This window comes from Oncorhynchus mykiss, chromosome 23, assembly GCF_057628025.1.
Source record: "Oncorhynchus mykiss isolate SJ-2025 chromosome 23, ASM5762802v1, whole genome shotgun sequence".
Classification (NCBI taxonomy): domain Eukaryota; kingdom Metazoa; phylum Chordata; class Actinopteri; order Salmoniformes; family Salmonidae; genus Oncorhynchus; species Oncorhynchus mykiss.
This window is the reverse complement of record NC_143044.1, coordinates 25,412,448-25,435,778: the sequence shown is the minus strand read 5'-3', so window position 1 is coordinate 25,435,778 and position 23,331 is coordinate 25,412,448. Positions and strand designations below refer to the sequence as shown.

Here is a 23,331-nt window from a genome sequence, read left to right as displayed (position 1 = left end):
AGCTTTTATTATTCATCAATATATATGCCAAAGATCTTACTTCCGCCTGACGGTGGTATTTATTTTCTATTTAAGCTACGTCCTTTAAGAGTTAAAACGCAGAGGTGAAGGAAGCTCTTTAAAAAGTATAGGTTGCTACACGGCACCGAACGTGGCTCGCTGGCTAGTACTTTTCCGCACGAATTTCGGACGGAAGCGTAATGACAATGTTGTAACCAGCTTGCAACATTGCCGCATCGAGTAGATTTTCTTGCAGTTGACCGAATGTCCGAACAATATCGAGTATTTGACACTCGTGGCATTGGATGGCTGACTAAGCTATTCGTGAATGTCACCAAGAACATAGCCTAATTACGTGATGTTGGTGTGGATTTTATTTACACGTTGTCTTTAAAAGGCAGCTCAAATATTTTACATACCAGAGACAGTTGCACTGTCTGAATCGCTAATAATACTCCACCCCTGTTAGACACTGACGTTCATTGTATTGGTTTCCCTCGGAAAATATGTCGGGTTCTTCTTTACCACACTGATACATTGACACAATCTAGCAATATTGTTTATATCAAGCGGCTTTTGATAGTGTAAAACATGCATGTAGCCATACTGGATACAACACAATTTAAAGCGTAAATCCTTTTTGTGTCAATCCCTTCAGGGCAGCCCTCTCTCCCTCCTCTCCCAGATGCAACCTATGGTCTCGAGTCAACTCAGCTCTGGAGTAAAGAGTAATCGGGAAAACCTGGAATGGAATTCACGTTTGTCCACTTTCTCTAATTAGTATAAGTATCAAACTTCTATCAAACTACTTCAAACCCTAGACAACCCTTAAACAAGCTGATGTTCTGCTTCACAGTCTGTATTAAAGTTAATAACTGTTTTACAACTGTGTAATAATAACACCTTTAAAAACACTAACATGCTCCACACAAGTGCTATATGACCCAATATTTAGCAAATGATAAAGTGTTTGGGCAGTATATTGACATGTTATTATTAATTGACACGTTTATGGTTTTATTGTGCACTTTATTTTATTTGATCAGTGACGTCATTGACATGCGCCGGTGCAACTCTCGATGGTTGGTGATCATAAAAACACGTGCCTTCACCCTTCATACATTTAACCCAGGTAGAAAACTGGTTTTGTTGCTGTTTTTCTAATAACTTTTGGCTATCAATTAGCTACGGATGACTTGCAAAAACAGGGACCGAAAACTGAACTAACAGATTTGTCGCTCGGTGAAGTTGTCTCTGCGAGCGCCCGCTAAGCATGTTTGTTTACTTGGGGAATCCGGAAGGGCCTGAGGCTGCCTGCAAATGCTAACGCGCCCGCTAGCTCCATTGTGCAACGTTCGTTCATCTGACAGTGTTGACCTTGCAGCGGGTAAGATGGCTAATATACGTTATCAATACAGCAACAGTCGATTGAACTGTGAGTAACTGTTTGAACAGTCCATTCAATGGTAGATTGAAAATTGTATTTAGCTAGCTAGTTAAAAGTTAATCTGCTGACGGTAACACGATAACGGTTAGGTCGACTTCAGTGATAGCTAACGTTAGCTACGTTCAATGACAGTTACTACGAGCTACTAGTGCTAGTTTAGTTTTGATACGTGACTAGCCGGCTAGTATCTACTTAGCTAGCCAAACCACACCATGTCTTGATTTATACTTTGCTTCAGTGATCAACTGACGTTAACGTTACATACAACGTTATGCCTCATCATCATTATGTGCCCCCCCCCGGCAAGGCAATAATGTCTTATTGGCTGTCCAACTGTGATGTCGAGTGATATCCTTTTTAATTGTGGGTGTAAAGGTAATTATATATATAGGTTGTTTTTTTATTCTTTCCATAGTTATGGCTGCATTAGGGTCCTGATTGAACACACACACCATGGCAACTGAGGCTGCAGTCTCCACCCCTGGTCGTCCTGCAATCCCCAACCACTCTCAGGGGGACTATCACTTTGTCCGCTCCTTCGTAGCTGGAGGTAAGTGTGGCTGCAGACTTAACTAGTGATTATAATACAGAAATGCAATACAGAACATACAGTAGTGCACATCCAGTGACACAAACCCAGGTACTGCTGAACTGCATGGCGTGCATGCTTTTTGTCCAGCAATAACGGACTACTATAATCTAGATCAGGGATGGGCAACACCACCACATTGAGAGCAAAACATTTTAGCAGCCCCCCTCTTGAAGGCAGAGATTTTTTTGTTTTAGTTAATGTTGTGCAATTCTAGACATTCTGCCATGGTGCATAGAGACCATTTTGGATTTTTAAAGCAAGTTTTCTGCAATTCTACACATTTCGACATGTGTCAGAGAGGAAAATTGGCTAATTTCCTATAATCCTACACATTTTGCCAGAGTGGAGACAAATGTTTGCAGTTTTTAATATGATATCTGAGTGAGACTGACTAACAAAATCAATGTGGGCCCCCCGGCCGATTTATTCAACCATGAATACTAAGTTTAGATAGCTGGCCACTAGACTAATTTACCAATCTAAAAAAGGTTAGCTGACATGGGCTAATTGAGTGACTATCAGTGACTGATATAACAAGAGAGAAACTGCTGTTGCACAACCAAATTTCAAAATTGCACTTTGTGTATTCTACTATTCTAACTTGCATCAGTATGTTAAAACCCAGACTGAGTTGTCAGAGGGCCTTCCCTGGGCCGCCAGTAGGCAATCCCTGCTTTAAAATAATGGTTTAACCTCACCAGAGATCCAGAAATTAAATAGGTACAGTCAAAGGTTGAATAACTGGAACAGGTTTATGAAGATTCACAGAGATTTCCTGACAAAACCCACTCCCTTTTCCTGGAGTAAATAACTGTAACAGTATAGCTTCCGTCCCTCTCCTCGCCCCTACCTGGGCTCAAAACAGGGACCCTCTGCACACATCTACAACTGCCTCCCATGAAGCATCGTTGCCCATCACTCCACAAAAGCCGCAGCCCTTGCAGAGCAAGGGGAACAACTACTTCAAGGTCTCAGAGCCAGTGACGTTACCGATTGAAATGCTATTAGCGCGCACCCCGCTAACTAGCTAGCCATTTCACACCAGTTACAACAGCATGACGTGAAATGGAACTGTTTAATTATATGGAGAAGCTATGGATACAGAGTTTCTCTCTGTTTGCCCAGACTAAAAATATGGATATTCCTGTGCATGTGTAGGATTTTTATTTTTACTTGGCCGATTTCCCACTCCGGTGCCTACTTAGCTGCAGTGTTGAGTGCTTCACAGCCGCTACCACCTCCTTGATCGCTTTTGTCTGGTCACTGATGTAGCCTACAAACTTCATGTTGTACACGCAACTGTTCGACCTATTGCATTCCATGCCTCAGTAAGCATAAGCATTATTTCATGTTATATTTTCAGGAGTTCTTACAAACTTTGTTGTCAGTATTACAAACATAAGTACGACACAAACAGGCAGTCTAGTGATTACATTTTCTTCTTAGCTGCTGAGTTACATGCAGCTTTTTACTCTCTCCACGATATCAGCATATATGGCATAACTATGGCACAGGGCGACGCAAAACGAACTTGCCAATTGTCAGACTCTTTTTAGGCAGACAGGCAGTCATGTAGTGTTCTTTTTTCAGGAACTAATATATGGCAGCAGCTGTAAAGATGATCTTACAGCATCACACGAAATGTGTCAAGTGTAGGGACTGCGTCCTGCTTGTGCAACTGCAATATCCATTACAACAGACAAAAGGTTGTAGCCTTCATAAAGTATTTACATCCCTTAACTTTTTTCACATTTTGTTATGTTACGAGGTTGGATTACAATTTATTTTTCTGTCAAAGGAGTTAATGAATGTATCACTGCTGCTTTTTTGTTAGCTTTGCGACAGTTTAAAACATTTAATTTATCGTTGTTTTATTCTCTACAATCAGGTTGGAAAAGTAGGTCGGTCGAGCAGCAGTGAGAGCTATTCGATATTGCATGGTACTGTCCTTCCAAGCTAGTTGGATTTGACTTGACAATTTGGTGTTGCGCAATTTCCATTCCAATTTTTTGGAAGCTTGTTTCAGGGCTCAGGTATTTTCTGTATACCAATGAGCTAGTTTTTTGTGACAATTTGTTTTTGTTTTTAGCAGGTTCGACCGCATCTAGGGTATTATGCATGGTTAATTTAGATCCTCAGTTAGGTGGTTAACAGATTTTTGTACTCTAATGTCCTTGGGTAGGTGAAGGGAGTCTGGAAGGGAATCTAGGAATCTTTGTATTTTATTAAGGATCCCCATTAGCTGCTGCTACATTAAGGCAGGTATATACAAATATTACATTTCATAACTTTTCACAACACATTAAGTATGTACCCTCAGGCCACTACTCTATCACTTATTATTATTATTTATATTTTAATTGAACCTTTATTATATATATTTTAATTGATCCTTTATTTAACTAGGCAAGTCTGTTAAGAACAAATTCTTATTTACAATGATGGCCTACCCTATTTACAATGGTGGCCAAACCTGGACGTCACTGGGCCAATTGTACCCCACCCTATGGGACTCCCAATCATGGTCGGATGTGATACAGCCTGGATTCAAACCAGGGACTGTAGTGACAGCTGTTGCACTGAGATGCAGTGCCTTAAACCGCTGCACCACTCGGGAGCCCGAATATCTACATTACAAAATCCATGTATGTGTACAGTGTGTGTCTTCAGTCTCCACTGTTCCATAATCGTCTTTTTATCTGTTTGAAAAAACCATCTGATTCTACTGCTTGCATCAGTTACCTGATGTGAAATTTTAGTTCCTTGTAGTCCTGTGCGCCTCCCATAGTCTGTTCACTTGGCGATTTGTGAAGAGACCTCTGGTGACATGTCTTGTGGGGTATGAATGGGTGTCTGAGCTGTGTTCTAGTAGTTTAAACAGACAGCTTGGTGCATTCAGCATGTCAACACTTCTTACAAAAACAAGTAGTGATGAAGTCAATCTCTTCTCCACTTTGAGCCTTGAGAGATTGACATGCATATTATTAATGTTAGCTCTCCATGTATATTTAGGGCCAGTCGTGCTGCCCTGTTCTGAGCCAATTGCCGAGGTCCCTCTTTGTGGCACCTGACCACACAACTGAACAGTAGTCCAGGTGCGACAAAACTAAAAGGCAGAACAGCGCTTTATTATGGACAGACTTCTCTCCATCTTAACTACTGTTTTCTGAGAATTTACAGCGCAGCTTTTGATAGTCCTTGGTTGGTGTCCAACCAAATTATTTGTTGCGATTGGAAACGTAATAAGATCATGGTCCGATAGTCCAGGCTTGAGGAAAAACATTTAGATCCACTCTCAATTTCATGGGCCAACTTGATCCATGACCAGAAACTTCACGACAAGTCCAAAGTGATCTATAGTGAGCAAAAATATAAATGCAACATGCAACAATTTCAAAGATTTTACTGAGTTACGGTTCATTAAAATAAATTCATTAGGCCCTACTCTATGGATTTCACATGACTGGGCAGGGTTGCAGCCATGGGTGGGCCTTGGAGAGCATAAGCCCACCCACTCAGAATAAGTTTTCCCCCACAAAAGGGCCGGTTGAACTTACTGCCAAATTCTTTAAAACATCATTGGAGACAGTTTTGTGGTAGAAAATGTATTGATAATTTATCTGGCAATAGCTCTGGTGGGCATTCCTGCAGTCAGCGTGCCAATTGAACGCTCCCTCAACTTGAAACATCAGTGGCATTGTGTTGTGTGATAAATCTGCACATTTTAGAGTAGCCTTTTATTGTCCCCAGGACAAGGTGCACCTGTGTAATGATCATGCTGTTTAATCATCTTCTTGATATTTCACACCTGTCAGGTGGATGGATTATCTTGGCTAAGGAGAAATGCTCACTAACAGAGGATGTAAACAAATGTGTGCACAATTTGAGAGAAAAAAGCTTTTTGTGTTCCGTGTAATATGCACCAATTCAAGCTAATGCGTCTAGATTCCCGTTTTAGCAAACAAGCATCTAACAGATAATTATCTGCAGAATAATTTAATGTTTATTTTACTCAGTCCAGCTCAGAGATGCTCATGTTGTGGGTGTCTGTATCTCTCTGGGTGTGTTTAGGTGTAGCTGGATGCTGTGCCAAGTCCACCATTGCTCCTCTGGACAGAGTAAAGATCCTACTGCAAGCCCATAGCCCCCACTACAAAGATCTGGGTATGGTTTGGATAACTCTGCTGTTCTGAAATGGAGTGTTCCTCTTCCTGTAAACATGTCTGTTGGTTGTCAATTGGTTTGTCAGTGCCACTGATGTATTCCCCCTCCCATGTAAATGTTGTGTCATGTCCCGTTTAATTAATCAGAGATGTTTTATCTTACACCAGATGGCACCGGAAACTAAGCAATGACATCACACTGATCTTTCTTCTTTTTGTCCTTTTCTCTCTCTCCCTTCCCTCTCCTCTCTCTCCTGTAGGAGTGGTAGCCACTCTCCGTGCTGTGCCAAAGAAGGAGGGTTACCTGGGGCTGTATAAAGGCAATGGGGCTATGATGGTCAGGATATTCCCCTACGGAGCCATCCAGTTCATGGCCTTCGACAAATACAAGAAGATCCTCAGTAAACAGCTGGGCATCTCTGGACACATCCACAGGCTAATGGCCGGTTCTATGGCAGGTGAGAGGATCAGTGGGAAGAATCCAAAAAAGACAATAGGAGGCCTGTATAATGCAGAGAAGATACTTCCTCATTCCTGATTGAGGAATTCCTGATTCCTTTTCAACAACAATAGTTTCCACAGTAGATACAACATACTTAACTGTTGTTGTATCTGACCATGTTGTTGTGTTGCTTAGGGATGACAGCAGTGATATGTACGTACCCTCTGGATGTGATAAGAGCCCGTCTGGCATATCAGGTGAAAGGACACCATCGCTACACAGGCATCGGAAATGCCTTTCAGACGATATACCTAAAGGTGCCTTTTATTTGTTCCTCTCAGTTTAAAATTATACCTGTAATTTGAGCGCGGTGTGCAAGTTTCCCTCCTGTGTTTGTGTGTATCTTGAGTTGAGGCTCAGCTGTTGGTGTTCTCTTTTTAAAGGAAGGAGGCATCCCTGGCTTCTACAAAGGTCTCATCCCAACCCTTATAGGCATGGCTCCATATGCAGGTGACCATGCACACACACACACAGTGTTGTCAAGAACTTTCTGTTGAGTTTTGTGGGCCTCATTTCTTCTGCCCTCCATCCTCCAGGGTTCTCGTTCTTTACCTTCGGCACGCTGAAGAGTCTAGGTCTGGCCCACTTCCCAGAGCTACTGGGGCGACCGTCCTCAGACAACCCAGAGGTGATGGTGCTGAAGACCCATGTCAACCTGCTCTGTGGAGGGGTGGCTGGAGCTATCGCACAGACCATTTCGTAGGTTGATTGATTGACTGATTGATTGGGTGTTTGACTGATGGATTCATTGGATTTTAAAGACCTATGTCAACTGCTCTGTGGAGGGGTGGTTAATTGGTTGGTTAACTCATTTGCACTCTCTTTCTGTCCCCCCCTTCTCTTCCCCGTCTCCTCTCCCAGCTATCCTCTAGATGTTGCCAGGAGAAGGATGCAGTTAGGAGTGGTACTTCCTGATTCGGACAAATGTCTGTAAGTGGCACCATTTATCCCTTCCTCACCAAACCTAGAGCTCGTATTACAAAATGAAATGCTGATCTAGGATCAGGTTTCTCTTTCCATATAATCCAATTCTAAAAGGCAAAAGTACCCTGGACTAGACTTAGGGGGTGTACTGGATATACCGTATACTGGGGTACTTTGAAATAGCTGTATGATTTTCAATACCCTTCCCAATTTCTATTATTTACATTTTTATTCATAATGTCAATTGAACCAGTCACATAGTATGTTTGTCTACAAAGAGCTACATGGATACAATTGAGGTTTTGTGATGTGATGATCCACTGTTGTTCAGCAGAAGAAAGAGAGGTGATCAAGTTACACTTGAAATTCACTACTAATATTTGCCAGCGAAATATCTTATAACTTTATGTTAACTATCTAATTCTCCAGTCAGGGCTTCAGCCATGCATTTGGTTTGCTAACTTGCTAGCTATAGGTGGCTAGCTTGCAAGATCTTGCTTGTTGGTTACAGCGGAGACAATCATCCCCTCCTAGATCAAGTGTGAGTAGCCTTTTGAGATAGTTGTATGAGCTGGGTTCTTTGTCCTTCCAATCACATTATGTTTGCTTGATCTTGTTGGCATTTAGCTAACGTCCGCTTTGGGAATTCACTAGTACTTTGCTAGTGCTTTCAAAGTATTCACGCACCTTGACTTTTTCCACATTTTGTTGTGTTCAGGACCTAGGTTCAAGAGTAAATATTTGCTTTACAAGTCACATAATAAATAGCTTGGACTGCCTCTTTGTGCAATAATAGTGTTTAACATGATTTTTGAATGACTACCTCATCTCTGTACCCCATACATACAATTATCTGTAAGGTACCTCAGTCGAGGAGTGAATATCAAACACAGATTCAACCACAAAGACCAGGGAAGTTTTCCAATGTCTCGCAAAGAAGGGCACCAATTGGTAGATGGGTAAAGTAGACATTGAATATCCCGTTGCGCATTCTGAAGTTATTAATTACACTTTGGATGGTAAATAAATAGACAGTCACTACAAAGATAAAGGCGTCCTTCCTAACTCAGTTGCCGGAGAGGAAGGAAACCACTCAGTGATTTTACCATGAGGCCAATATTAACTTTAAAACAGTTCAACTTTAATGGCTGTGATAGACTGAGGATGTGTCAACAACATTGTACTTACTCCACAATAGTAACCTAATTGACAGAGTGAAAAGGAGACCTGTACAGAATAAAAATGTTTCAAAACATGCATCCTGTTTGCAACAAGGCACTAAAGTAATACTGAAAAATGTGTGGAAAAGAAATGTTTCTCCTAAATACAAAGTGTTAAGTTTGGGGCAAATACAACACATTACTGAGTACCACTCTCCATATTTTCAAGAACAGTGGTGGCAGCATCATGTTATGGTATACTTGTAATCTGAAAGACCTGAAAACGGTTGTCTAGCAATGACCAACAACCAATTTGAGAGATTGAAGAATTTTGAAAAGAATAATGGGCCAATGTTGCACAATCCAGGTGTGGAAAGCTCTTAGAGACTTACCCAGAAAGACTCAGTTGTAATCGCTGGCCAAAGGTGCTTCTACAAAGTATTGACTCAGGGGTGTGAATACTTCACTCTGGTTCCGTATGTATTATTTCATACTGTTGATGTCTTCACTATTATTCTACAATGTAGAAAAGAGTAAAATAAAGAAAAACACGGAAATGAGTAGGTGTATCCAAACTTTTGACTGTCTATAAATATTTATTTATTTTAGTTTGGGAAAAAATAACACCCCTTGTGTGCACTGGTGGTTATACCGCATAGCCCAGTATGGTACAGGAACGGTATGGAAATCTGGATACTACCCTGGACCCTGTTTGAGTTTTGTGGAGTGTATTATTGAGTCCTAAGCCCTAGTTGGTCTTCCAGAAGACTACAGCTTTGTACCAGACATGCCTTTCACAGTTTGCCTGCTTCACAGTGGCAGTAGAAATACTTCACCACCTGACACTATGCTTCTAGAATTTATCCTCGTAATAATGATTTTCTAGAGGTGGACAACCTCTGGGTTGTCAGGGCAAGAATAGACTACTCACTTAGAGTAAGACTGAGTTACTATATTCTACTCCATACAATGAGATCTTGTATTTTAGATGATGTCAGTCCCGAGCCTGTGTACTGTGTCTGTATTAAACAGCTCTGTCTTTGAGGTTTAGAATGCCGAAACAGACTGGCACTGGCAGGATAACCTATTCTGAACGTCTTTAACAAATAGATTTTTTTGGGGGGGGGGCAAAATGTTATATTATGAGTGAACATATTACAATGTAATTGATAAGTACCTGGTAAGCCCCGCACTGTAAAATAAAGAGTAACTTTGTCTTCCTACTTGTCTCCCTCTACAGTACCCTGACCAAGACTCTGAAGTATGTGTACAGTCAGTATGGGATGAAGAAGGGTCTGTACAGAGGGCTGTCTCTCAACTACATCCGCTGTGTGCCCTCTCAGGCTGTGGCCTTCACCACCTATGAGTTCATGAAGCAAACCCTCCACCTCAACTAGCTGCTCCCTCCCTCCCCATCCATCCAACTCCACCCTTCATCTCTGCCTAGCTGGATTGGGGCACGTTCACTAAGGCTAAACACTCAAACGTTTAGAGAGCAAAAGATCTCTAGTAGCGGTCTATCTCAAAACAACCTGACCAAGAGCAATCACTGGGGCTATACATTCTGAGATGTTTAAGAACTTCCTTAGGAACTCCCTGCATCTCAACACAACCTGACCGGGGAACTTCCTTAGGAACTCCCTGCATCTCAACACAACCTGACCGGGGAACTATAAATTGGACAACATTTTTCTGAACGTCTTTCAGTGCTCTGAATATTCCTTATTAGATGTGTTAATTTACCCTAGTTAACCTTTTCTGTTTTAAGGAGGTTGGCTTCCGCTTGGAGGTATTGACCTCTGCTACCAGAGGAGGCCATTGAGGCTCAGCCACTGGAGCCACGCTGAGCCCAGTCGCTCTTTGTCCCAGTCGGAAAGCAGATGAAGGCACTGGGCCCCATGGCAATGCCTCAAACAACTGGAAGTGCCAATCCAGTGCCCCTGTCTGTTCTCAGCTCCTGCTTTTGTGATTCTCCCTCTTATGTCGTTCTAAAACCGCCCAACCTGTGGCTGTGGACAACACCCCGGCAACTATTGCCATGGATACCTATGGACAATGACTCCCTCTGCTTCGATGAGTGGCTATGTGCAATGAACCCCTAACAACTGTCGTTGGTAATGGCATAGCAACCCAATTCTGTACACTGCCTCCCACCCTACCTAAGAAGTCACGCAGACAATAACGGAGGGGAAAGTCACACTGGGCAATCTGCCTTAACATAATCGGAGGTCTTCTTTTCCTCATGTACCTACCTGACACTTGTGAGTACAAACCTAGACACATAAAATAATGAGACAAGGATTTAAATGTGTAATATGTCCGTTTTTATAAGAGTTATAGGACAACTCCTACATTTTATGAGAATTAAGAACACTCTCCCCAAGCTTGTGTTTAACACAGAACTGTGCTTTTTGAGCATCCTGAGTTTAGTAGAATCCAAATGATAAAATCCCAAAACATCACATTCAGTTTGTTCAAAACTGAACATCAAATGATATTATTTTGATGGTCTCCCAAAAGTCTTATTGTCGGACATTGAAACAGGTTTTCCGCATGCAGTTTAACAGATATGGTGTGTATCTGTAGGAGTGTTGTCTTTGGTGTTGACGTGTTTGTGTCCATTCAGGGTTTAGTGTGTAGTAAGTCTCTTCTCTACTGTGCAGGTTTGGGGTCCAATGCCTTGTTGTATACAAGTTGCTATTTATGTATTGTGTTCCTATCCACAAAGCCTCTGTGCACTTTGCCAATCTTTTACCCGTGTAACTAACAGATCTATATAGATAGATATATATCTAATTGCAACAGAGACATAGGACACATAGTGTCTGAAATGCCACCCTATTCCCTATATAGTGCACCAGTCAGGCTCTGGCCTAAAGTAGTGCACTATATAGGGAAAAGGGCATCATCTTGGACATAACCATGGCTGCCAGTCAGTTTTTACTTTAACCAGGCCAGCTTGTCATTGGCTACGACGTGACAATGTTGTGTACAAGGCAGTGGTGTAGCGTGCAGAAAGTCATGTTCTCGGGCTAATGATGCTGTGTACCTACCCGAAGAGGATATCCGTTGAGGAAAGGGTCTAGCAGGGTTGCAAAATCCAACTTTCCCAGAAATTCCATTTGGATGATTTTGATATTGTTCCTGTGAGATGACAATGAACTGAGGTAGGCTATGGGCTGACCGTGGTGGTTTTAACAAGTTGTGTTTTCTTTACCTCTTGCCTACATTTCCCTGTGTTCAGGTGTGTGTTGTGGGGTGTAGAAAGCATTTGTCAGCTACTGATCTAGACACTAGTATTAAAAGATGTGCTATATAATGTATCCTATGTAAGAGTTGCTATGTGGTTTAAGCACCCAAATGGAAACCTGAGTTAAGTACTTCAAGGGGGGGAAAAACTAGCACGTTGGAGCCTTTGGCTTTTTTGTGTTTATTTATGAAAGTGTAGTGTGACTGTGTGGCCACAAGGTGTCCACAATGAGTCAGTAATACGTTTACCGTCAACGATCATTTGTAGCCTGCCCTGCATATAACTGGACATTACCATGCTGAAGCCTTCATAACCACTACTACAGCGACGTATGTATTCTGATCTGTCCATGTATCATCATGATGACTTTGGATATGTCATTTTCCTCTTGGTTTGAATGTACATTGTGCAGCATCTGTGTTCTGTACCCGTATTCATGAAGTGTCAGTTTAGCCTTTTCGATCATAATGAATAAGATCTGATGTCAGTACTAGTGCTTCATGACAATATGCTCTGTTCTTCTCTTGTTTAGCAAAATGATGTAAGGAAATCATAAGAATCATAATGCACATCTCACTGGTCTCAAGTCACTTCCTTTCCCCATCTACTGTACTTTCCGTCACCTGCACTGAACGAGCTGGATAGGTAAAAGCTACTTACTGGTAGGCACATTGTTTTCCCAGACTTATTCCACTTAAAAAAATAACTGCTATTTTTGATTAATAAAAGTTTAAATTCGCTATTCAGAAAAGTCCCTCTCCCACTAGAACAGTGTTGCCCAAACTCTGTCATTGGGTCCCCAAGGGGTGCACATTTAGTTTTTTGCACTGCACAGCTGATTCAAATAATAAACAAATCATTAAGCTTTGATTATTTAATCTGCTGTGTAGTGCAGGGGCAAAAACCAAAACATACCCAGGACCGAGTTTGGGAAACGCTGCGCAAGAATGAACAATATTGATAGGACAGGCGCTTGTCAGTCACAATGTGAGCGATGACAGGGAAACACTGCTGGTTTGGCAATCTGCTGTCTGTCTCACCTCCAGGTACCTGTGGGATTTGTGTGCGCTGTGGTTGATTTGAAGTCAAATTTCTTTACAGATAACAAGATGCGCCTTCATCGTGGTAACGATGAGTCGAAATCCACTGAGCTTAATTATTGTTTTCTTGCCAATTTTATTTTGTGTGTTTCCTATAGCCAGCCACGGAATCGTGATGCATAGGCTATTTACCGTGCTTTGATTGACGACCGAACAGCAAATGTTGACGTGTCAAACTGACTGAATAAAAGTGATCACCTATATCCCTTTGAAATGCATAAATCATACAACGTAGTTATGTTCATGGGATCGCTCCTGGACAAGGTAACCAAAGATCTCGTTTGTATTTTCCTAGGATATGAAGTCCATGTCGGGACTTTCCAGATAGTGGCGCAAAATGGAGTGTGACAAGTCAGTGTACCGAATCGCGTCAGTGAGAGAACTGTTCATTTGGCTCCCTCTTTTGCATACTGGTATCATTTTTTTTTTTTTTTTAAGTCAAAGAAGAAGGTGAATCCTCGCTGCAGAAACAATAGGTAGTGGAGCAGAGCCTAATTTTTGTTCTAAATATGCTAATTTTACTTTAATTCATTTCTGTAAGATATAATACTTAAGACTGAGAACCCTTTTTATTTATTTTTTATTTTTCAAGATAATGTGCCTTATTTACTTTAAATTGAACAAACTATTTTTGCAATTTATATATTGCAGTAAAACTGTAAATACAACTTTAAACCCGTCTTCCCTTATGATTAATGTTAAAGGTTTTAATGTTTGCCACTTAGAAAATAGTCCTGATCATATAGGCCTAGAAAATATCCAAAACAACTAACAATACACTGAATTCACACATCTTCAGTATTTTAAATTGTAAAGTCATGTCTTTTTACACAATACCTCAACTTATTTTACCAATCTGGGATGTATACCCGATAAAGTATTCAATCATTTTGCTGTGTATTTGAGATGTAATCAAGGCATTAGAATGTACCAGAGGCCACAAAAATGGAGCCCGTTCGGCCAGGAATGGCTACTTTTTCTTCTTGGCTGGCTAGTCTGTAGTGAGGGAAAACACTATAGGCAGCTTTACATATTGCTTTCACCCATTCTGTGTTTTCAGGTCAGTGCAGATGAATGCGAGGCGAGGAAGACACTAGGCTATTGAGATGCACCCTCAAACTTTCACAGGTGGTGGATACATGAATGCCAAGCGACAAAGGGGGAGGTAGGACTTCCATTTTACAGTGCTATAACAAAAAAGTAAAACCATACTTTCTTTGGAGCACTAATGCCCTGTCCCAATGCTCATCTCTCTCCTATGAGATTATGTTAACCTATGATTTCTCCCAGCCCTTTGCCTCTAAGCCCATATCATTGATGCTCAGACTATACTCAATGGTGTTTTGTTCTTTTGGTGCTAGAAAACTTTACACGACAGTGCATAGTTGACTGAAACTGGGGTTGTGTTCAGTGGGTATAAACGGGAGAAAATATTTTCAAATGAACATTTAAAGATGATTTTGTTACGATTCCCATTAGCAGACGACAGCTAGTCTTCCTGGAGTCTGACACATAATGAAAAAAACTGCAATGTACGTACATTTAAAACGTTAACATAGACATTACAGACTTATATATAAAACATTTAATAAAAAAATGTAAAACACCAAAAAGTATGAAATAATAATAATAATAATGTGTGGGTGTGTGTGCACATCTATCAGTTGCACATACAGTACCAGTCAAAAGTTTGGACACCTACTCATTCCAGGGTTTTCTTCTTTTTTGTAACTATTTCCTACATTGTAGAATAATCGTGATGACATCAACTATGAAATAACAGATGGAATCATGTAGTAACCAAAAAAGTGTTAATCAAATCAAAATATATTTTATATTTGAGATTCTTCAGTAGTAGTAGCCAACCTTTGCCTTGATGACAGCTTTTCACACTCTTGCATTCTCTCAACCAGCTTCATGAGGTAGTCACCTGGAATGCATTTCAATTAAATGGTGTTCCTGGTTAAAAGTTAATTTGAGGAATTTCTTTCCTTAATGCATTTGAGCCAATCAGTTGTGACAAGGTAGGGGTGATATACAGAAGATAGCCTTATTTGGTAAAAGACGAAGTCCATATTATGGCAAGACCAGCTCAGATAAGCAAAGAGAAACGACAGTCCATCATTACTTTAAGACATGAAGGTCAGTCAATCTGGACAATTTCAAGAACTTTCAAAGTTTCTTCAAGTGCAGTCGCAAAAACCATCAAGCGCTATGATGAAACTGGCTCTCATGAGGACCGCCACAGGAAAGGAAAACCCAGAGTTACCTCTGCTGCAGAGAATAAGTTCATTAGAGTTAATCGGCAATTAACTGCACCTCAGATTGCAGCCCAAATAAATGCTTCACAGATTTCAAGTAACAGACACATCTCAACATCAACTGTTCAGAGGAGATGGCGTGACTCAGGCCTTCATGGTCGAATTGCTGCAAAGAAACCACTACTAAAGGACACCAATAAGAAGAAGAGACTTGCTTGGGCCAAGAAACATGAGCAATGGCCATTAGCCCAGTGGAAGTCTGTCCTTTGGTCCAAATTTGTGTTTTTTTTTTGTTTGCCCAGCAATAGCCCAAAAACATCTGCTCTAGAGGAGATCTGCATGGAGGAATGGGCCAAAATACCAGCAACAGTGTGTGAAAACCTTGAAGACTTACAGAAAACGTTTGACCTCTGTCATTGCCAACAAAGGGTATATAAATAAGTATTGAGATAAACTTTCGTTGTTGACCAAATACTTTTTTTCCACCATAATTTGCAAATAAATTCATTAAAAATCCTACAATGTGATTTTCTGGATTCTTTTTTTTTTGTATCTATGATGAAAATTACAGGCCTCTCTCATCTTTTTAAGTGGGAGAACTTGTACAATTGGTGGCTGACTAAATACTTTTTTGCCCCACTGTATATACTGTGTTCTATACCATCTACTGCATCTTGCCTATGCCGTTCTGCCATCGTTCATCCATATATTTATATGTACATATTCCTATTCATTCCTTTACACTTGTGTGTGTATAAGTTAGTTGTTGTGACATTGTTCGGAATTGTTAGATATTACTGGACGGTCGGAACTAGAAGCACAAGCATTTCGCTACACTCGCATTAACATCTATGTTTATGTGACCAATATGTGACCAATACAATTTTATTTGATGTCTGGTGGGGTAAGTACAGTGCATTCGGAAGGTATTCAGACACCTTGACTTTTTCCACATTTTGTTACATTACAGACTTATTCTAAAATGGATTACATCGTTTTCCCCCTCATCAATCTACACACAATACCACATTTTAAGACAAAAGCAAAAACTTTTTTATTTTTTAGCAAATGTATTAACTAAAATATAACATTTATATACAGTTGAAGTCATAGGTTTACATACACTTAGGTTGGAGTCATTAAAACTCATTTTCCAAACCCTCCACAAATTTATTGTAAAAGAAAGTCGGTTGGGACATCTACTTTCTGCATGAGACAAGTCATTTTTCCAACATTTGTTTACAGACACATTATTTAACTTATAATTCACTGTATCACAATTCCAGTGGATCAGAAGTTTACATACACTAAGTTCACTGTGCCTTTAAAACAGCTTGAAAAATTCCAGAAAATGATGTAATGGTTTTAGAAGCTTCTGAAGGGCTAATTGACATAATTTGAGTCAATTGGAAATGTACCTGTGGGTATATTTCAAGGCCTACCTTCAAACTTGCTTGACATCATGGGAAAATCAAAAATAAATCAGCCAAGACCTCAGAAAGAAAATTGTAGACCTCCACAAATCTGGTTCATCCTTGGGAGCAATTTCCAAATGCTTGAAACACCATGGGACCACGCAGCCATCATACCGCTCAGGAAGAAGACGCATTCTGTCTCCTAGAAATTAACGTACTTTGGTGCGAAAAGTACAAGTCAATCCCAGAAAAACAGCAAAGGACCTTGTGAAGATGCTGGAAGAAACCGGTACAAAAGTATCTATATCCCCAGTAAAACGAGTCCTATATCGACATAACCTTAAAGGCCGCTCAGCAAGGAAGAAGCCGCTGCTCCAAAACCGCCATAAAAAAGCCAGACTTCGGTTTGCAACTGCACATGGGGACAAAGATTGTACTTTTTGGAGAAATGTCCTCTGGTCTGATGAAACAAAAACAGAACTGTTTGGCCATAATGACCATGGTTATGTTTGGAGGGAAAAGGGGGAGGCTTGCAAGCCGAAGAACACCATCCCAACCGTGAAGCACGGGGGTGGCAGCATCATGTTGTGGGGGTGCTTTGCTGCAAGAGGGACTGGTGCACTTCACAAAATAGATGGCATCATGAGGTAGGAAAATTATGTGGATATATTGAAGCAACATCTCAAGACATCAGTCAGGAAGTTAAAGCTTGGTCGCAAATGGGTCTTCCAAATGGACAATGACCCCAAACATACTTCCAAAGTTGTGGCAAAATAGCTTAAGGACAACAAAGTCAAGTTAATGGTGTGGCCATTACAAAGCCCTGACCTCAATCCCTTAGAACATTTGTGGGCAGAACTGTAAAAGCATGTGCGAGCAAGGAGGCCTACAAACATGACTCAGTTACACTAGCTCTGTCAGGAGGAATGGGCCAATATTCACCCAACTTATTGTGGGAAGCTTGTGGAAGACTACCTGAAACATTTGACCCAAGTTTAACAATTTAAAGGCAATGCTACCAAATACTAATTGAGTGCATGTAAACTTCTGTCCCATTGAGAATGTGATGAAAGAAATAAAAGCTGAAATAAATAATTCTCTACTATTATTCTGACATTTCACATTCTTAAAATAAAGTGGTGATCCTAACTGACCTAAGACAGGAAATTGTTACTAGGATTAAATGTCAGGAATTGTGAAAACTGAGTTTAAATGTAAATGTTTAATCTTCTGACTTCAACTGTAAGTATTCAGACCATTTGCTCAGTACTTTGTTATGGCAGCTTTTGCAGTGATTACAGTACGAGTCTTCTTGGGTATGATTCTACAAGCTTGGCACACCTGTATTTGGGGAGTTTCTCCCATTCTTCTCTGTAGATAATCTCAAACTCTGTCAGGTTGGATGGGGAGCGTTGCTGCACAGCTATTTTCAGGTCTCTCCAGAGATGTTCGATCGGGTTCAAGTCTGGGCTCTGGTTTGGCCATTCAAGGACATTCGGAGACTTGTCCCGACGCCATTCCTGCGTTGTTGTAGCTGTGTGCTTAGGGTTGTTGTCCTGTTGGAAGGTGAACCTTCGCCCCAGTCTGAAGTCCTGAGCGCTTTGGAGCAGGTTTTCATCAAGGATCTCTCTGTACTTTGGTTTGTTCATCTTTCTATCATCATTAGTCATTTAGGTCAACATTGGATCATTCAGAGATCCTCACTGAACTTCTGGAGAGAGTTTGCTGCACTGAAAGTAAAGGGGCTGAATAATTTTGCACGCCCAATTTTTCAGTTTTTGATTTTTAAAAAAAAGTTTGAAATATCCAATAAATGTCGTTCCACTTCATGATTGTGTCCCACTTGTTGTTGATTCTTCACAAAAAAATACAGTTTTATATCTTTATGTTTGAAGCCTGAAATGTGGCAAAAGGTCGCAAAGTTCAAGGGGGCCGTATACTTTCGCAAGGCACTGTAAGTTGATTATATAGACATTTTGGCATTTTTAACACATTGTTTCTCACAAAAACAATAATTGATGCGGTCAATCTCTCCTCTATTATAGAAGCTTCCATTGAAGAAAACCCTCTACTGGCTAGATGGCACTCAACCCATTATATGGCAGAGGATGTAAAGCCATAACACGTTTTTTCAGTTATAGATTATGGTCAATAATATCGGAGTTTGCACTGAAGTCTAACAACATACAAATCATTAATGCCATTTCAGTACATGTTGAGTGCCACTACTCTATAAGCAAGCTGAACATTTGTGTTCATTTGTCCAGAGAAAAAGCATTGTATCTGGTCAAACCCATTTTTTTCCCAAAAGTTTGCTAAGAGCTGGCAGCAAACTGATTGGTTGGCTATGAGAATCAGTAAAGGGCGCATTACCACTACCAATCTGCTATTTCAATTGAAGTTGCATCTCCTTTTCTGTTTCAAAATGTTTTATCCTATTTGGTGTTTACTGAACGTGGCCATGTTAACTGTTTTGTTAACCCTCACATGGGTTTTAGACGTATAATGTATGCTATTTAGCTTGGGATAAAATAAAATTAGTCCTGCGTGCATACATTTTACAATGGGTGGTCCCGGGAATCAAACCCACTACCCTGAGCTAGCTACAAAGGACCATAATTGTCTCTGAAAATGTCTATTTAGAGTGAGATTGGTTGCATTAATAAGTGGAGGTCCTGTAATGAATGTAGTAATGTGTTTATTCTGTAGGCCTAAATCATGCTGTTGAAACGCTACGTTCCGAAATCCTAACTTGAGATCTACAGTGTCAGGAAAAGTATGTGAACCCTTTGGAATTATTTGGATTTCTGCATAAATTGGTCATCAAATTTGATCTGATCTTCATCTAAGTCACAACAATAGAAAAACATAGTGTGCTTAAACTAATAACACACAAATTATGGATTTTTCTGGTCTATATTGAATACATAATTTAAACATTCACAGTGTAGGTTGGAAAAAGTATGTGAACCCCTAGTCTAATGACTTCTCTAAAAACTAATTGGAGTCAGCTAACCTGGAGTCCAATCAATGAGACGAGATTGGAGATGTTGGTTAGAGCTGCCTTGCCCTATAAAAAAACCTCATAAAATGTGAGTTTGCTATTCACAAGAAGCATTGCCTGATGTGAACCATGCCTCAAACAAAAGAGATCTCAGAAGACCTAAGATTAAGAATTGTTGACTTGCATAAAGCTCGAAAGGGTTAGAAAAGTATCTTTAAAAGCCTTGATGTTCATCAGTCCATGGTAGACAAATTGTCTATAAATGGAGAAAGTTCAGCACTGTTGCTACTCTCCCTAGGAGTGGCCGTCCTGCAAAGATGACTGCAAAAGCACAGCGCAGAATGCTCAATGAGGTTAAGAAGAATCCTAGAGTGTCAGCTAAAGACTTACATAAATCTCTGGAACATGCTAACATCTCTGTTGACGAGTCTATGATACGTAAAACACTAAACAAGAATGGTGTTCATGGGAGGACACAATGGAAGAAGCCACTGCTGGCCAAAAAAACATTTCTGCACATCTGAAGTTTGCAAAAGTGCACCTGGATGTTCCACAGTGCTACTGGCAAAATATTCTGTGGACAGATAACTACAGTTGAGTTGTTTGGAAGGAACACACAGCACTATGTGTGGAGAAAAACAGGCACAGCACACTAATATCAAAGCCTCATCCCAACTGTAAAGTATGGTGGTGGGAACATCATGGTTTGGGGCTGCTTTGCTGCCTCAGTGCCTGGACAACTTGCTATCATTGACGGAAAAATGAATTCCCAAGTTTATCAAGACATTTTGCAGGAGAATGTTGGTGTATCTGTCCAACAATTGAAGTTGGGTGATGCAACAGGACAACGACCCAAAACAGTAGTAAATCAACAATAGAATGGCTTCAACAGAAGACAATACGCCTTCTGGAGTGGCCCAGTCAGAGTCCTGACCTCAACCCGATTTGAGATGCTGTGGCATGACCTCAATAGAGCAGTTCACACCAGACATCCCAAGAATATTGGGATGTCTGAAACAACTTTTTGCAAAGAATAATAATGAAACAAAAAAAGAATAATGAAACAAAACTGAAACAGTTTTGTAAAGAGGAATGGTCCAAAATTCCTCCGGACCGTTGTGCAGGTCTGATCCGCAACTACAAAAAATGTTTGGTTGAGGTTATTGCTGCCAAAGGAGGGTCAACCAGTTATTAAATCCAAAGGTTCACATACTTTTCCCACCCTGCACTGTGAATGTTTACACGGTGTGTTCAATAAAGACATGAAAATGTGTAATTGATTGTGTTATTAGTTTAAGCAGTCTGTGTTTCTGTTGTGACATAGATGAAGATCAGATAAAATTTTATGACCAATTTATGCATAAATCCAGGTATTTCCAAAGGGTTCAAATACTTTTTCTTGCCACTGTACGCTTGTAACTCAAATGTTCAGGTAAATCCCCCCCATTTTATATCGATACATGGTTTACACAGAAGTCCAAGTCAATTCCATTTCAATTCAGGAAGTAAACTGAAATCCCAATTCCAATTATCCTCATTGAAAAGCAATGATGAGAATTAGAATGTTGGTTTACCTGTGGAATTAAAATTGAATTGAGCCAAACCTTGTCAGGATTCAGGCCTAAAGAGTACACTCAACTCACTGCTGCTCATTGTAACCTGACAGTAGACTACACATGAACTATCCTAGCCTGGTTAAAACAGACTAAACGCTGTGCTCACCTTACAGTCTGGACAATGGTGAGCACAGCATTATGTCTGGTGTAACCAGGCTAGAACTTCCCTGTCTTCAGGTCTGTCTATTTTTGATAAATGTATATGACGATATTATAATAATATATCAGGAAGGGAATTTTGGTTTTGTCTGAAATGGAAATCATTTGTTTGGTACTACTTTTTTTTAACCAGTTTTATTTGTCCATTTAGGCAGAAATGGTTAGTTTTGCTTGTTCTGATTTTATGAATTAAAAAAGATCTGAATTGCGCTTAAATGTTTTCTTATTGAGTCAATATGAAAATAAAGGCTCTTATTTCTCATACAGTACTTATGATTTGGTTGTGTGGTTTATATTAGTCATTTGACAGACAATCTTATCCAGATCGACTTACAGTAGTGAGTGCATACATTTTCGCTTACTGATCAAGTAAGAAATGTATTGTTATCCAACAAAATTAGCTACATAAATATATAATTTGAATATGTAGGCTAAACCTGTTATTATGTTGCAGTTCCCCCTAGTAGGACTGCTGTGGGTGTTGTCTTGCCAGTTGCTTTACACACAACTGTAACATTAAGGTTAGATTGCTGCATAACATCACAGAGTAAGCTGGGTATTATTGAGCTTCTTCAATTCCTCCATGGCTTGAGGTAGAAGCTGCCTGTAACTGAACTAGGATCAGTTTACCCTCCACCAATCCAATCGACACACAACTGACTTTAGATGACTGTCTAGGCAGTGCAACTGCAGCCTACTCCTTGGTTGTGAGTGAGAGACTGGTACAAACTAAACCACATAAAGTACTGCTACAATATGGAAGTATATTAGTATATCATACTGTATCCAGCAGTGAAATAGTGGGATTCCATATTTGCATGTATTTTTCTTGAAACCATCCAACACTTGTTGTCTGACGTCAGCACATTTGACTGGTAAATATATGTGTAGCCTATTACTGGCTAGAGAGCTGCTCTCTGCCTTTCTGAGTATTCACTGTCAATGGAATGATCTCTGCACCCTTGTTTTCCCCATCCTATATTAAACCTAGCCTCGTCCCAGATCTGCTGTCTTACCACCTTCCTATAGTAATTTTGTATTGGTAAGACAGCACAATCAGTTCTGGGACCAGGCTATATTAGACCTATTTAATGTAATCATTTTGGAACACAGAGGCATTTCCCTGTCCCATATATAGCATAACATATTCCATTAGACCTATACGGCCTGTTTCCATCTCCTCTCATTGGTAATGGAACTTTGGGAGCATTAGTAAAATGAACCCTGTAAGTATAGATATTTGGTTGAATATTGACATTGGAAGTTCCCATTGGATCCTCAGTCGTAGTGATTGTTTGGGTGTTCCCGCAGAATAGTCGGCTGACCTATACAGGTGTGCACTGCTCATGATTTGGAAACCAAATAATGTAATGGAGCCAACATACAGTAGCTGTAATGTTTTCATCAAACAGAAGAAGTATTAACTGTGATGGGGAAAAGGAAGTGGATTTGATAATACCTTATGATGTCTAAAACCTTTACTGATACCTTTCTGAAGCTTTTATACACGGAGTATACCAAACATTAGGAACACCGTCCTAATTGGATTTGCACCCTCCCTTTGCCCTCAGAACTGCCTCTATTCTTCGGGGCATGGACTCTACAAGGTTTCGAAAGCGTTCTACAGGGATGATGGCCTATGTTGACGCCAATGCTTCCCACAGTTGTGTCAAGTTTGCTGGATGTCCTTTGGGTGGTGGTAAGCTATTCTTGATACACACAGGAAACTGTTGAGCAG

The 23,331-nt window shown here is 40.3% G+C and overlaps 2 protein-coding genes across 3 annotated transcripts in view; one reads left to right on the top strand and one right to left on the bottom strand.

Annotated features, from left to right (window-relative positions):
- Positions 1–723, bottom strand: part of LOC110502641 (methylcytosine dioxygenase TET3) — a 48,308-nt gene extending 47,585 nt beyond the window's left edge. The window contains exon 1 of the mRNA XM_021580846.3: positions 420–723. The gene's annotated coding sequence lies outside the window, so the exon portion shown is untranslated. The remainder of the gene's footprint in view (positions 1–419) is intronic.
- Positions 659–12,614, top strand: slc25a16 (solute carrier family 25 member 16). 2 transcript variants are annotated; one of them, XM_021580850.3, is made up of 9 exons: positions 659–1,435; positions 1,863–1,997; positions 6,111–6,203; positions 6,463–6,660; positions 6,840–6,961; positions 7,088–7,154; positions 7,241–7,403; positions 7,566–7,634; positions 10,029–12,614. In XM_021580850.3, exons 2-9 carry the CDS (start codon positions 1,901–1,903, stop codon positions 10,183–10,185), a joined length of 966 nt encoding a protein of 321 aa, XP_021436525.1. In that variant the 5' UTR covers positions 659–1,435; positions 1,863–1,900; the 3' UTR covers positions 10,186–12,614. The 2 variants fall into 2 exon arrangements, with proteins under 2 accessions (XP_021436525.1, XP_021436524.1); XM_021580849.3 differs by having other exon boundaries at positions 704–1,387.
- Positions 12,615–23,331: the final 10,717 nt, after the last annotated feature.